This window comes from Pongo abelii, chromosome 20 (assembly GCF_028885655.2).
Source record: "Pongo abelii isolate AG06213 chromosome 20, NHGRI_mPonAbe1-v2.0_pri, whole genome shotgun sequence".
Taxonomy (NCBI): domain Eukaryota; kingdom Metazoa; phylum Chordata; class Mammalia; order Primates; family Hominidae; genus Pongo; species Pongo abelii.
In genome coordinates this window covers 46026693-46040738 of record NC_072005.2, presented here as the reverse complement: position 1 = coordinate 46040738, position 14046 = coordinate 46026693, and the positions used below count along the sequence as shown (strand labels likewise).

At 53.8% G+C, this 14046-nt stretch overlaps 1 protein-coding gene across 3 annotated transcripts in view; it reads left to right on the top strand.

The window, feature by feature from the left end:
* The window catches only part of AKT2 (AKT serine/threonine kinase 2), a 52816-nt gene that overhangs the window by 35406 nt on the left and 3364 nt on the right, over positions 1 to 14046 (top strand). For 2 of the 3 annotated variants that reach the window (XM_024236797.3, XM_054538916.2), the window contains 7 exons: positions 7006 to 7159; positions 7623 to 7754; positions 9704 to 9769; positions 10839 to 10907; positions 11744 to 11866; positions 13354 to 13482; positions 13635 to 13849. In XM_024236797.3, coding sequence (XP_024092565.1) covers positions 7006 to 7159; positions 7623 to 7754; positions 9704 to 9769; positions 10839 to 10907; positions 11744 to 11866; positions 13354 to 13482; positions 13635 to 13849 — 888 coding nt within the window. The remainder of the gene's footprint in view (positions 1 to 7005; positions 7160 to 7622; positions 7755 to 9703; positions 9770 to 10838; positions 10908 to 11743; positions 11867 to 13353; positions 13483 to 13634; positions 13850 to 14046) is intronic. The other variant, XM_063719498.1, reaches the window with a different exon arrangement.

The following is a 14046-nucleotide window of genomic DNA, read 5'->3' as shown; positions in this document are numbered from 1 at the left end:
CGTCACAGCTCTCCCCAACTCCACGAGGCCTCTGCCCCAGTGTTGCCGCCCCAGTGCGTCCTGCCCTGCCTCCCTTCGCTGTCTTGCCCTTCCCCAGCTGTGCTTTTCTTCATAGCACCTATCCACCAAGTGGGACATTTATATTTATGTATGTATCTGGCACACAAATGGGTGTTCAGTAAATGTTTGTTGGATAAATAAAAAATAATTAAAACAAATTCTCTGAGTTAGATCCTGTTCCGAGGACTTTTCATATATTAATTTATTTTCTCCTCACAAGGCAGGCTATCTGTGCACAGGGAGGGCCCCGGTTGCCCTCCAGCTGTAAATGCCCCTCTAGGTTGGGGAGGTGATGGTTAGGGGAGAGTCCCCACAGTCAGCCGTCACTCCTGAAGCGGTGAGGACGGGCTTGTGCATGAAGGACAGCCCTGCCACCTCTGCTTCACCGAGCTTCTCTCTGGGGTGTCCCGCAGGATGGCCCAGGGCTGGGGTCCAGGCCCTGGATTCAGGCCAGCTGCCATGTCTCTCCCTCAGTGGGGCTCAGTTCCCTGGCTGTCATGAGGCGCAGAGGAGGAAGTAAACGTGAAGGCACTGGCGCAGGGCCTGCCCATGGCAGCCTTTGGCACACACAGCGCTGGTACCTTTCTTACCTCTGTCTCCTCTGCCACCAGCATCTCTTTCCTGGAGGATGCCAGGGTCTCCTCTCACTGCCCCTAGTCCGTAGCCCACAAAGCAGCTACTGACTTAAAACAGAAATTTGGAGCCTGTTCCCCCCCTGACTAAAACCCTTCAGCGACTTCCTGTGGTGCTGAGGATAAGACCCAGATCTCTAACATGGTGGCACGTAGAGGCTGGAGTGGTCTGGGCATGCTCTCCTCCCTGTCCTCATCTCCTCCACTCCTCCCTGTCCTCATCTCCTCCACTCCTCTCTGTCCTCATCTCCTCCACTCCTCCCTGTCCTTATCTCCTCCATTCTTCTCTGTTGGCTCCAGCCATTCTGGCGCCTGTGCGCCTTCACAGACACCCCAGATTGCTCCTGCCCTGGGGTCTTTGCCACGCAGTTCCCTCTGCCTGGGCTCCTTTCCCTCCCAATCCCCTGCCTCCTTCCCTCCATTTCATTTATTTCACAGCTGTGTGCCAGGGGCCTGTTCTAGGCACTGGGGATGGCCATTGTTCAGGTCCTGGTTTAAATGTCATCTCCTCAGGCCTCCCCTGACTGCCCTCTGAGAAGGAGTCTCCCTGTTTGGCCCCCGCCTTGGAGCTTCTACACACTTGTCTTCCCTTTCAGGTCAGGAGCCCTGATGGGCTTGTCCCCTGCTGCATCCTCAGTGCCCTGAACAAGCCTGGTGCACAGAAATGCTCCACATTTGCACGCCGGCTGGGTGAACTCTCATGACAACCTTTTGAGACCTCACTGTGCTGGGCACCGCTCTCAGCACTTTATGTCCAGTGTCTCATTTCACCCTGATAGAACCCTCTAGTGCCTCACCCACCGAGGCACAGGAAGGGCATACAACCTGCCCAGTGTTGCCTGCAGGAAGGGGCAGAGCTGGGATCCATGTCCAGGCCATCCCCCAGAGCCTGTCCTCTCACCCACTGTGAGGTCCCCAGCTTGTATGGTAGGCAGGCAGCACATTGGGCGGCAATGGCCCCACAGCTCCTGGCCCAGAGCCTGTGCTCGCCCCGTACTGTGCCCTTCCCAGTGTTGGTGTGGTGAACGTGGCTGCCCCATGTCCCTCCCCTGGCCCCGAGCCCAAATAAGGATGAGAAGGTTCCAGAAAATACCGATGGGGGAAGTGCTCTTGGAGGTAGAAGTGCCTGGGTTGTGTCCCTGGCCTCTGTCGGTGGGCAGATGAGCCTCTCTGTGCTTCGGTCTTGTCATTTTAGCATGAAGTGAATGGCAGTACCTACTACACAGGGTTGCTGGGAGGGTGACAGGAGTCCTCCACCATAATGCACAGTGGTACCAGCCTCTGCAAGTGGAAGGTGTTCGTGGGACTGCTGTTGAGTGACAGGGGTGGGGGCCCCTCTCTGAAAGGCGGGTGCAGATCATGGCTTCCGAGGAGAGTTCTTACTTCGCTTTGCCCCTGGGCTCCCTGGCTGGGTGTCCCATGAGCCTTCCCTAGAGAGGGTCCCTGCTTTACCCTCCTGAGTCTCGTGTAGCTTTCAGCAGCTTCTCTGAGGCTCAGGGACAGCGGGTGGTGCTAAGGAGGAGTAGGCTGTGCACAGGTGAGTGCCAGCTCTGCCACGTCCCTGCTGTGTGACCTTCACAGGTGACTCTGCCTCCATGTGCCTCAGTCCCCACAGCAGAAATGCTGGCTCTTGAGAATTGCAGTGCTCTTGAGAATCAAGTGAGGTGGTGTCTGGAGCCGGCCACTCTGTGCTGTTATTTTTACAGTCGTGGTTTCCCCAGGGGCTCTCCTCTGGGGGCTAGAAGATACTTGAGGCCCAGCTTCATGGGGAGCTCCCCTTTGCCCCAGACCCCATATTGCAAACCCTTGAGAAGGATCCTGGACAGAGGCCCTTGCTTTTCATCTGGATTTCCGAGTGCTGCAACCTGGCAACTTTGGTCCAGTTAGAATTGGATCGGAAGCTTGTCAGGCAGCAGGCGAGTCCCACTTACTCCCAGATAACCTCCTGCATCGCTGTGATTTCTGGAGCTTTCTGTAGGGTGGGCAGTGGGAGCCAGGGTAGGTGGGGTTAGGCCCACCCCTGCGAGTGTCTTCGGCACCCTCCCTTCCACCCAGCCCTGTACGCGGTGCTCTGCGCCCACAGCCCACCAACCTCTTAGCCCCAGGCCCTGGTGGAGGGGAGAGCTGGGAGGGCTGAGCTCGTCCAGGTGGCAGAGCCACTCTTGGAGCCCCAGCTGGGGTGGCTCCAGGGCCTGTGCTCCTGATTCCCATCCGGAGTAGCCTCCCAGAGCTGCTTCTGGGCTGGTCTTGTGGCTGTGCCGTCCTTCATGTATTCGGGTTCTCTCCACAGAGGGACCATCTGTGTTCTCTCCACCCCTCTCTTTGAAAACAAAGATGATACCACACTGTACAGCTTAGTCTGCAATCTGCCGTCTTCACGTGACAGTCTCTCAAGATCTTTATATATGAGAGACATATTTTCCTTTTTAATATCTTCACTGTATCTCTTAGGAGATCTGTGATTTTTTTTTCCCCAATCCACCATCATTTACTCAGAGTCAGCATTAAAAAAATTTAAAATTTGTGAGAGGACTCCTATGTCTGATAAAGCATGTCATGGAAGGCTGGGCACAGCGGCTCACACCTGAAATCCCAGCACTTGGGGAGACCGAGGCAGGCAGATCATGAGGTCAAGAGATCGAGACCATCCTGACCAATATGGTGAAACCTTGTCTCTACTAAAAATACAAAAATTAGCTGGGCGTGGTGGCGGGTGCCTGTAGTTAGTTCCAGCTACTCTGGAGGCTGAGGCAGGAGAATTGCTTAAACCTGGGAGCCACTGCACTCCAGCCTGGCAACAAAGCGAGACTCTGTCTCCAAAAACAAAAAGAAACAAGAAAAAAGCCTGTCATGGAATGGGCTCCTGCCCCGCCCCCCCCCCCCCCCCCGCTTTTTTTTTTTTTTTTTTTTTTTTTTGAAAAACCGGAATATTAGTGTAGGGTTTGGGAGTTAGGCTGTAATTTGTTCCTAAGGGGGCATGGGTTAAAGCAAGTTGAGAAATACTGGCTTGAGATGTTGGGCAAGGGAATGCAGAAGCCAACACCGCTCTGCCCCGGTGTGCACCAGGGCTCAGTGCATGCTCTGCCCGGGTCTGCACTGGGCCCTGCTGCGCCCTGGCCCTGGGGCCACTTGGACTTTGGCTGCCTCACTCTTTCATTACCCAAGTATCTACTGAGTATCCACCATGAGTTCTGGGGGCAGAACTGTGTTCAAAGCAGGTGGAAATCTCTGCCTCCGTGGGGTGGACATAGATGGGTTATGGGGACTCCAGTCTCTGAGTGGGTGGGGAGGGCAGCGTCGTGCCTTTTGTGATTCCAGCTACCGAGCCTGGAGCAACTGCTGTTTTTCTGGAATCTGTTTTTTTAATCTGTGCCTCAGTTCCTCCTTCATAATGGGTGGGAGTAGGGATAGTTGATGATAGCGAGTGCTTCCCATTTGTTATTAGAGGCTGTTCCTTTCCTTCGACTCCCAGTTCCCCTCCCTTGGAGGCAGGCAGGGCTCCAGGATCATGACTTCTCTTCTGGAGATGTTTTTGCCTATGTGAACGTGTGTCTGCAGAAGTTCATTATTTTCTAACTTAGGAGCCCAGAACTGTATACTGTTCTTCACCTTCCTTAATTTTGAAATTTTTTATAAAGGCGTGGTCTTCCTATGTTGTCCAGGCTGGTCTGGAATTCCTGGGCTCAAGCAGTCCTCCAGCCACTGCTCCCAAATTGCAGGGATTACATGAGTGAGCTACCTTGCCCAGCCCTGCACCTTCCTTTTTCCCTTAAGAAGTCTCAGATCATCCCAAATCAGCATACAGACCTGCCTCAGTCTTTCCCCCAGCTGCAGAATGTCTCATTGCACAGATGCCTCACAGGCATTCTGCCTCACGACACCCTGTGTATTAAACACTGCTGTGATATTTCATCAAATCGAAGGCGCTGTCATTGGGGAGGCACCCTGTTTCATATAGTGCCAAGAAAAAGGAGTGCCCAGTTAAATCAAGACAGACCCCAACTGTGAGATGAATCTGCATTCCAGCAGTGTCAAAATGTGGAAGAGGGTGCATGGTGGGACGGATGGAAATAGAAGTAGTTTCATGTGGTACACCAGGAAACGAGACTGGGGAGGAATACAGCACAGCAGGGTGTCCCGGCTTGGATTTTGAAGCCCAGTCCCAGCCACACTTGTTCCCTGCCTGACCTTGGGTAGGGGCCCCAGTGCCTCAGGAACACAGGAGCAGTGACACTTGCCCTGGGGCGGGGGCCATCCTGGAAGATGCTGTGAAGGGCTGGTTGCACTCTCTGTGGCTTATTTAAATCACTGGGATTTGAGAGGTTGCCTGATTGCACTCTTTGAATTTTCTCATTCTTAGTGAACATTTTATTTTTCCTGTTGGTCATATGGGTATTTTCTAGACACAAGCAAAATACACAGGAGGTTCAAAATGCGTTGGGTTGAAAACACCTAATTGCAGTGTGGTCAAAAATGGGGGATGTGGACAATTTGGTGTAATTCAGCCTAATATATTTTTCATTTTGGTCTCTGGTCATTTTCACTTATTAGGCAGCACAGTTTGTAAGTATCCAAAGAAAATTATTTCCTTTTTTTTTTTTGCTGATTGCGGTGGTATGATCATGGCTCACTGCAGCCTCCACCTCCTGGGCTCAAGCAGTTCTCCCACCTTAGCCCCCTGAGTAGCTGAGACCACAGGCATGTGCCCCCACACCTGGCTAATTTTTTATCTTTGGTCTCTACAAAATGGGTGTCCATGTTGCCTAGGCTGGTCTCAAACTTCTGGATGCAAGCCATTGTCCTGTCTCAGTCTCCCAAAGTGCTGGGATTGCAGGTGTGAGCCACTGAGCCCGGTCCAAAGACAGTTCTTTCCCAGCAAGTTCTAAACCATGAGTGACAGAACTAGTTTATTGTTCTTTATTTTATTATTATTATTATTATTATTTTATTATTATTTTGGGATGGAGTCTTGCACTGTTGTCCAGGCTGGAGTGCAGTGGCACGATCTTGGCTCACTGCATCGTCCGCCTCCCGGGTTCAAGTGATCCTCCTGCCTTGGCCTCCCAAGTAGCTGGGATTACAGGCACCCGTCACCACGCCCGGCTAATTTTTTGTATTTTTAGTAGAGACTGGGTTTTACTATGTTGGCCAGGCTGGTCTCGAACTCCTGACCTCAAGTGATCCTCCACCTCGGCCTCCCAAAGTGCTGGGATTACAGGCGTGAGCCATCGCACCTGGCCTGTTTTTATTTTTTATTTTTGTTTTCTAAAAGCTTTTTAAGAGATGGGTCTTGCTTTGTTGCCTAGGCTGGTCTTGAACGCTTGGGCTCAAGCACTTGGTCCACCTTGGCCTCCCAAAATGCTGGGATTACAGGTGTGAGCCACAGTGCTTAGCCTCTAGTTAACTGTTCTTAAACCAGGCTCCCTTCTGCTGGGACCCACTTCTTGTCCACCAGCTTCTCTCCTCTACATCCCTGGGCTGCCAGGACCTCTGTCCCTGCCATGCAGACTCCCTGTTCCCAGTGGACTGTCCCCTCCAGGGAGTCCTGCGGGCCAGCTCTTGCCTTGTAATGTCTTCAGCTCCTTTGGCTAATGAATGCTGCTTCTTACTCTTGGTTTAACTTTACAAAACATTGGTAACTTATAAACTTGAGCTTGTCATTTGTTCCGAAGAATTCACAGGAGCACTGTCTCTCCCTCATTCAAGGCTCAGGGTGGTAGCTCATTTTCAAGGGGCTGTGAAAAGAGAGGGTCACTCCTTTTTGATCATTTCCCTGCTGCCTGGCTTCAAATGGCCCTCAGGCCAGGTCACTTTAGGGAAATTGGTGATCGCTCTTTGTATTCCACTTTTTTTTTTTTGAGACAGAGTCTTTCTGTGTCACCAGGCTGGAGTGCAGTGGTGTGATCTCTGCTCACTGCATCCTCCGCCTCCCGAGTTCAAGCAATTCTCCTGCCTCAGCCTCCTGAGTAGTTGGGATTACAGGCGAATGCCACCCCCGACTAATTTTTGTATTTTTAGTAGAGACGGGGTTTCACCATGTTGGCCAGGCTGGTCTTGAACTCCTGACCTTGTGATCCATCCGCCTCAGCCTCCCAAAGTGCTGGGATTATAGGCATGAGCCACCACACACGGCGTGGAATTTCACTCAGATCCCTTCAGCTCTCTCTGGTTCTGACAGATCTTGCCCAAATTCCCATGGGTATGTGGTCATTTGCTTGCCTGTTGCAGGGGGTGGCTGGGAGGTGGCACTCAGCCGTTCGACTCTGAGGCCCAGGACTCCTGGCTCCTGGGACTCACGTGTGTCCCTGCACAGGGAGGAGTGGATGCGGGCCATCCAGATGGTCGCCAATAGCCTCAAGCAGCGGGCCCCAGGCGAGGACCCCATGGACTACAAGTGTGGCTCCCCCAGTGACTCCTCCACGGCTGAGGAGATGGAAGTGGCGGTCAGCAAGGCACGGGCTAAAGTGGTAAGTGCTGGGAGCAGGGGTGGGGCTGCCAGCCTGCGGTACCCCCACCCCCAGTGCTGGCCTGCTCTCCTTGGTTTCCATACACAGTTCAGGGGGCTCAGCTGAGAGACAAGGCTGCCCTGCAGGGTGGGGTGCTTTCAGGTGGCAGGTGCCCTAGGGTGTGCTCCATGCCTATGGGGGAGGGAGCAACCTTGGGTGGACCCACTGCAGCTTCGTCCTGGGAGGTAGTGAAGACCTGGCTACCCCCACGTCAGAGCCCAGCCCTCCCAAGGCCCTGTGCCTGCAGAGCCTGGTCTGAAGGCCGCTTCAGAACACACAGTTGCTGCCCGGACCCTCCCTTCCTGCTCCAGCCTAAACCGTTTGGCAACAGTGTCTTTTGGTTTTCCTTTTTCTTTTGTTAAAATTTTCTCCCATGGGCCATGAGCCAGGCACTGACTGCCCTCACTCTCCCTGTCCCTGGCAGACCATGAATGACTTCGACTATCTCAAACTCCTTGGCAAGGGAACCTTTGGCAAAGTCATCCTGGTGCGGGAGAAGGCCACTGGCCGCTACTACGCCATGAAGATCCTGCGGAAGGAAGTCATCATTGCCAAGGTGCGTGCCCCGGGCACTGCGTTCGCTGGCCTCTGTGGGGGCTGCGGTCTGGAGGCTGACCCTGAGTCCTGGATGCTTACCCACGCTTTCTGCTGCCGCGGGCATATTTCCCCCACAAATTCCCCCTAGTCAGAAAAGGGTGAGCCTTAGGCCCAGAGAGGAGCAGCAGGCCTTGCTGCTGAGTCCCCACCTCCACCCTCTGGTGGGGGCTGGGGGTGCCTGTGGAGAGAGAGCCTCGGGGTCCCACCCAGCAGGTACTGTCAAGGGAGGCTGGGGCCTGTTGGGGAGGCTGTGAGGATGTTGCTGTTGGGGAGACCAGGGCTCTGCTCAGGGTATTCCAGGTGGAGGCCGGGCCAGGAATGGAATTCTAGTTTTTCCCTTATTTGAATTTTTTGTAGTGGAAGATTCCAAAGACATTCAAAAATTTAAAAAGAAAATAAATATTACGGACCCCCATGTAGCCATTGTCCAGTTTAACCAGTTATCAGCGTTTAGCCAGCCTTGTTTCCTTAGCTCTGCCTGTCCTTCTTGTTCTGGAATACTTTAAGGCCTGTCCTAGACAACACGTCACTTCACTCATCCATACTCAATCACGTGTCCTGACAGATGAAGACTGTAAAGAATATAATCATGTGGTGCTGCCATCAGAGCCAACCAAATTAACTGTTCATTCCTGATGTGATGATTGAGCCAACCAAATTAACTGTTCATTCCTGATGTGATGATTGAGCCAACCAAATTAACTGTTCATTCCTGATGTGATGATTGGGCCTAAGGCAGCATTCCTCAGCCTCAGTGCTGTTAACATTTTGGGACAGATTGTTCTGTGCTGTAGGTGCAGCCCTGTGCATTGCAGGGTTTTAGCAACACCCCTGGCTTCTACCCACTAAAGCCAATAGTAGCTCCCCAAGTTATGACAATCAAAAATGACTTTTGGGTTGGGCGCCACAGCTCACGCCTGTAATTCCAGCACTTTAGAAGGCTGAGGTGGGAGGATCACTTGAGCCCAGGAGTTCGAGACCAGCCTGGGCAACAAAGCAAGACCCTGTCTCTATAAAAATAAAAATAAATTAGCTGGGCATAGTGGCATGCACCTGTAGTCCCAGCTGCTCAGGAGGCTGAAGTGGGAGGATCAGTTGAGCCTCAGAGGTTGAGGCTGTAGTGACCCATGTTCACACCACTGCACTCCAGCCTGGGCAACAGAGCCAGACCCCCAGCTAAAAAAAAAAAAGGAAAAAAAAAAAAAAAAAAGACTTCAGACATTCTCAGGTGTGCCCTGGGGATAAACTTGCCCCAGGGAGAGCCTGTGTTCAAGTTGCTGCAGGTGGCTCCAGATTTTTGGAACCACTTCTGGTGGTTCTGCTGTACAGTCAGGTACCAAATTAGAACCTGAATGAGAGTCACCCAAAGGGCTTGTGAGACAGTGCTGGGCCCACCCCGAGTTTCTGACTCAGTGGGCCTGGGGGTAGGTCCCAGGAACTTGCATTGCTGCCAGTTCCCAGGCGGTGCTGATGTGCTGTGTGGAGACCACACCAAGAAGCACTGTTCTGCTGTCTAGAGCTTTGTTAGGTCCAGTTCCTTCTTTGGGCAAGAATGCTTTCTAGGTGGGACTTCCCACAGCCTGTGGTGGCACCTCAGGGCTCTCGTGATGTCTGTTTGTCTCCCTTGCAGGGATGTCACAGGTGTCTTGCCCCTAGCACCCTGGCGCTTACATTGTGACATTCCTGCTGACTTTTCACCTGTGGCTTAGAGAGCCACTGATGATCCTCGTCTGGGTCTGCTATTTGCTGAGGGTTTGCAGGCTTTCACTTTTCACTCCTGTGATTTTCTGCATTTATGGCTGGGAATGGAATTGCATTTCACAAGGCCTTGCTCCCCTTCCTCGGGTCGGGGCGGGGTGAGCAGGCGTGGTGTTGCCCACCAGCCCCTCACCCGCAGTCTGTCTGCAGGATGAAGTCGCTCACACAGTCACCGAGAGCCGGGTCCTCCAGAACACCAGGCACCCGTTCCTCACTGTGAGTTGCCCTCCCCTTCCCAGACAGTGTGAGGCCAGCCTTTGGACAGAGCTCAGAGAAAGAGCCCAAATCTTCTGCTACAAAGCACAGCCTTGGGGTAGGCCAGGCGGGCAGGGCAAGGTGTTGCTGCGCCCTGCCAAGTCATCCGAACCAAGACGTGGTGGGGGTGAGCAGGCTTGGGGAGTGGGAGGGTGACAGCTTCTTCATAGATGGTGGCTTCATGCAAGCATTTGAACCAACTGAAGATATCACGTTATTTGATGGCTGCTGTCTCTATGAGTTAGGAGCACTTAGCCCAGCTGGTTGAAGTGGAAACATTATTTTTTTTGTTTTTGTTTTCAGATATGCTCATAGAAGCAGATGTGTTAGCATTGTGTTGTCTGTCAGCCTGGACTGAGTAGATGCCTGTTTGGGCTGCAGTCTCCATCAAGGCCAGTGGCCACCAGTTAAATGGACTAGATTGAGGATGGCTTATGTGTCATTTCTTTATCTTAGTTGCTGTCCAGGTATCCTATTAAGCCACAGTACTTTTTCAAATAAAATCTTATGAGGTACCTCAGTGTAGAAAACAGAATAGTTGAGTTGTCATGAGCTGAAGGACCCCCTGATGGGAGTCTCTGAGGAACTCTCTGTAGATCTCCTTAGTGCAGTCGAGAACTACTGTTTGTTGACGGACAGCCTGTCCATCCTGTCACTGAAGTTGGCTCCCAAGCCTTTGCCACTCCCAGCCACAGCAGACATCACTTGTGTGTGTAAGTTGAACACATTTTACTGTAAAAACAAGACCCCTGGTTGCTCAGAAGAGCTCTAGTTCTCCCCTGGCTGTGCCTGATGGAGGCAGAGGACAAGATGGTTCAGCATGTAACCCTTTCCTACCGCAGAGCCATGCCTTCACTTAATGCCCCAAAAGATGCAGCCGGTATGTGAACCCCATCTGGCTAACTCCCGGGGGCCCCAGCCAGGGCAGGGTGTATGTGTGCAGAATAAGCAGGGCCAGGGCCCTGCCCTGGCGTGGCTCAGCAGAGCCCTCCTCCCTCCCACCTCCCACTCTGCTGCCTTCATCCCCTAGGCGCTGAAGTACGCCTTCCAGACCCATGACCGCCTGTGCTTTGTGATGGAGTACGCCAATGGGGGTGAGGTGAGCCACGGCTGCCTTGGCTTTGTCCTCTGGGGCCTCCTTCTTTAGGGTGGGGCGGGATGGAGAGGAGCTGTGGGTGAGACGAAAGAGTGGAGGGAAATTTCAGTGTCATCTTGTGCCCCTCTCCCTTGAGGCAGGCGGCATCGTCTCCATTTTGGGGGGCAGTCACTGAGGCTCAGAGAGGTTAAGTGGCTTGCCCAAGTTCACACAGCTAGTGAGTGGGTAGGTCAGGTCCAAACCAGTCCAGAGAGGTGTGGAGAGGGCTGTGGGGTGACAGCACTGGGAAGGATGGTCTTAAAGGCCCCAGAGAAAGCCCCGAAGGGTTAAAACCTAGCAGCCCTCTGTTCCCGTGTCCTCCCGAAGTGGATTCCCGCAGCTGCTCAGCTCCCCCTCACAGAGTCGCCTCACTTTTGTCACCCACTCCTTGCCTCACGCCTTCTCCGTGCAGCGGTTAGCACCCCTGCATTGGGATGCGTGGTTTGCTCATCCGTCCGATCTGGGCTTGCCCATGGCCTATTGTTACTTGGTCATGATGTGTGCTTCTCTTTGCCTCCATGCCGTCCTCCCTCCTGTCTCGGATGTCTCTCCCATACCCTCTCGTGGGTGCCTCCTGGTGGACCCTCGCCCTTCCCCCTCAGCTGTGTCACTTGTGAGCTTCTTCTGCGCTCTGCCTTGATTGGTCCCTCTAGCTGTCACTTGCTGGTTCATGACACAGGTGTCACCACATCACTGCGCTGGGGCACGGGGTTGGGAAGGTAAGGGCAGGGTGTTGGGAAGGTAAGGGCAGGTGGGTGGGCTGGGGCCTGACCTCCTCTCCCCACCCCTTCCTCCCGCAGCTGTTCTTCCACCTGTCCCGGGAGCGTGTCTTCACAGAGGAGCGGGCCCGGTTTTATGGTGCAGAGATCGTCTCGGCTCTTGAGTACTTGCACTCGCGGGACGTGGTATACCGCGACATCAAGGTTAGTGGCAGGGTGTGCACCAGGCTGACCTGTGGCATGCACACCACATGGGACTCACACTGGGGAGGTTGGGCTGAGCTTTTGCCCTCATTTGCCAAGCTCCCCACCAAGGTCCAGGGTGGTGGTTCTGTAGCAAGTTGCCCCAAGTAGGGACCTTTCCACGCCTCCCATGAGCACTCCTGGGCCGCTAGTGGAGTGTGAACTGGCACAATACCTACTTTATATTTATTTATTTATTTGTTTTTGAGGAGTCTTGCTCTGTTGAGTGCAGTGGTGTGATGTCGGCTCGCTGCAACATCTGCCTCCCGGGTTCAAGCGATTGACCTGCCTCAGCCTCCCAAGTAGTTGGGATTACAGGTGCCTGCCACCATGCCCAACTAATTTTTGTATTTTTAGTAGAGATGGGGTTTCACCATGTTGGCCAGGCTGGTCTCAAACTCCTGACCTCGTGATCCACCCACCTCAGCCTCCCAAAGTGCTTGGATTACAGGCATGAGCCCCCACGCCCGGCCAAGTTTAGAAGATAGTTTGGCAGTGTCCACCAAAGCTGAGCACCAGCTATCTGCCCTAGCTTTGTGCACAGAAGTGGGGACACACACTCACCTTAGAAAGTGTCCCCCTCACTCAGCAGCAGGACTCACTCTAGCCCCAACTGGAACAACCCAAGTATCCACTGTGAGAGGAGCAGTCAGATCCACTGTGGAGTGTTCTCACAGTGGGGCGCCACACAGCAGTTAGGAATGAGCTACAGTTACACACGACAGTGTGGACGCGTCTCATAGGCTAATGTCGAGGGAAAGCTGCACAGAGGAGGTGAGTCCACAGTTCACAGGTGTGTCTGTGTGCAGTGGTACAGATGGGAAGTAGAGGTTAATTCTTGTGGGGGATGGTCAGTAACCGGGAGGGGCACACAGGGCCTTCCAGGGGGAGATGCCACCTCAGCCTCGCAAGTAGCTGGGACTATAGATGTGTGCCACCATGCCTGGCTAATTTTTTTTTTCATATTAAAAAATATGGAGATGGGGTCTTGCTGTGTTGCCCAGGCTGGTCTCAAACTCCTGGGTTCAAGCAATCCTGCCACCTAAGCCCCCCAAATTGCTGGGATTAGGTGTGAGCCACTTTGCCTGGCTGCATATTTCATAATTAAAAGACAAAAAGTCTAGAAAAAAAGAATAGAAGAAAGCTAGTGCCCCCACGTTCGAACTTAAGAACCACAGTTCACAATGGGGGCAGTGGGTGGACAGGGCCTGGCTCTCGGCTCTCCCTGTCCAGCTGTTCCCAGGTACCCGGGGTGTGGGCCAGGGGGTGAGGAGGGTTGGGTCTGGCCTCTCTCTGAGCCTCAGAGGGTGAGGCTGTGTGTGCTGGGCTCAGCCTGGCATGGGAGGGTTGATGTCCAGGAGCCCCAGGCATCTTTCCCTGGGAGGAAAGGCTGGGGCGGCAGGAAGCCTTGGGAGCATGTGCCTGAGATCTGTTGACTTTTCCAACAGCTGGAAAACCTCATGCTGGACAAAGATGGCCACATCAAGATCACTGACTTTGGCCTCTGCAAAGAAGGCATCAGTGACGGGGCCACCATGAAAACCTTCTGTGGGACCCCGGAGTACCTGGCGCCTGAGGTGTCTGGGGTTGGCGGGGGTAGGAACGTGTGAGGCCAAGGTTAGGGGGAACCCCCAGACCTGTGTGTTTCCAGCCCAGATGCCCTGAGGGCAGGACTGTGATGCCAGCCTCAGGGCCACGGGCCCAGCCCTCATTTCTCCTCCGTCCTCAGGTGCTGGAGGACAATGACTATGGCCGGGCCGTGGACTGGTGGGGGCTGGGTGTGGTCATGTACGAGATGATGTGCGGCCGCCTGCCCTTCTACAACCAGGACCACGAGCGCCTCTTCGAGCTCATCCTCATGGAAGAGATCCGCTTCCCGCGCACGCTCAGCCCCGAGGCCAAGTCCCTGCTTGCTGGGCTGCTTAAGAAGGACCCCAAGCAGAGGTGAGGGCTGGTGTTGGCCCTGCCTAGCCCAGCGCCAGCTGCTGCCACTGTCCCTGCAGCCTGGAGGGGGCAGCGTCCACAAGGGCGCTCGCTTGTGGGGTCGCAGTGTGTGTTGTCCCCACACAGCCCCTGAAAATGTCCACAGTGGCACTTAGGGAGTGCTCCCCCCAGGGCAGGCCCATCCTTGACACTGCCTT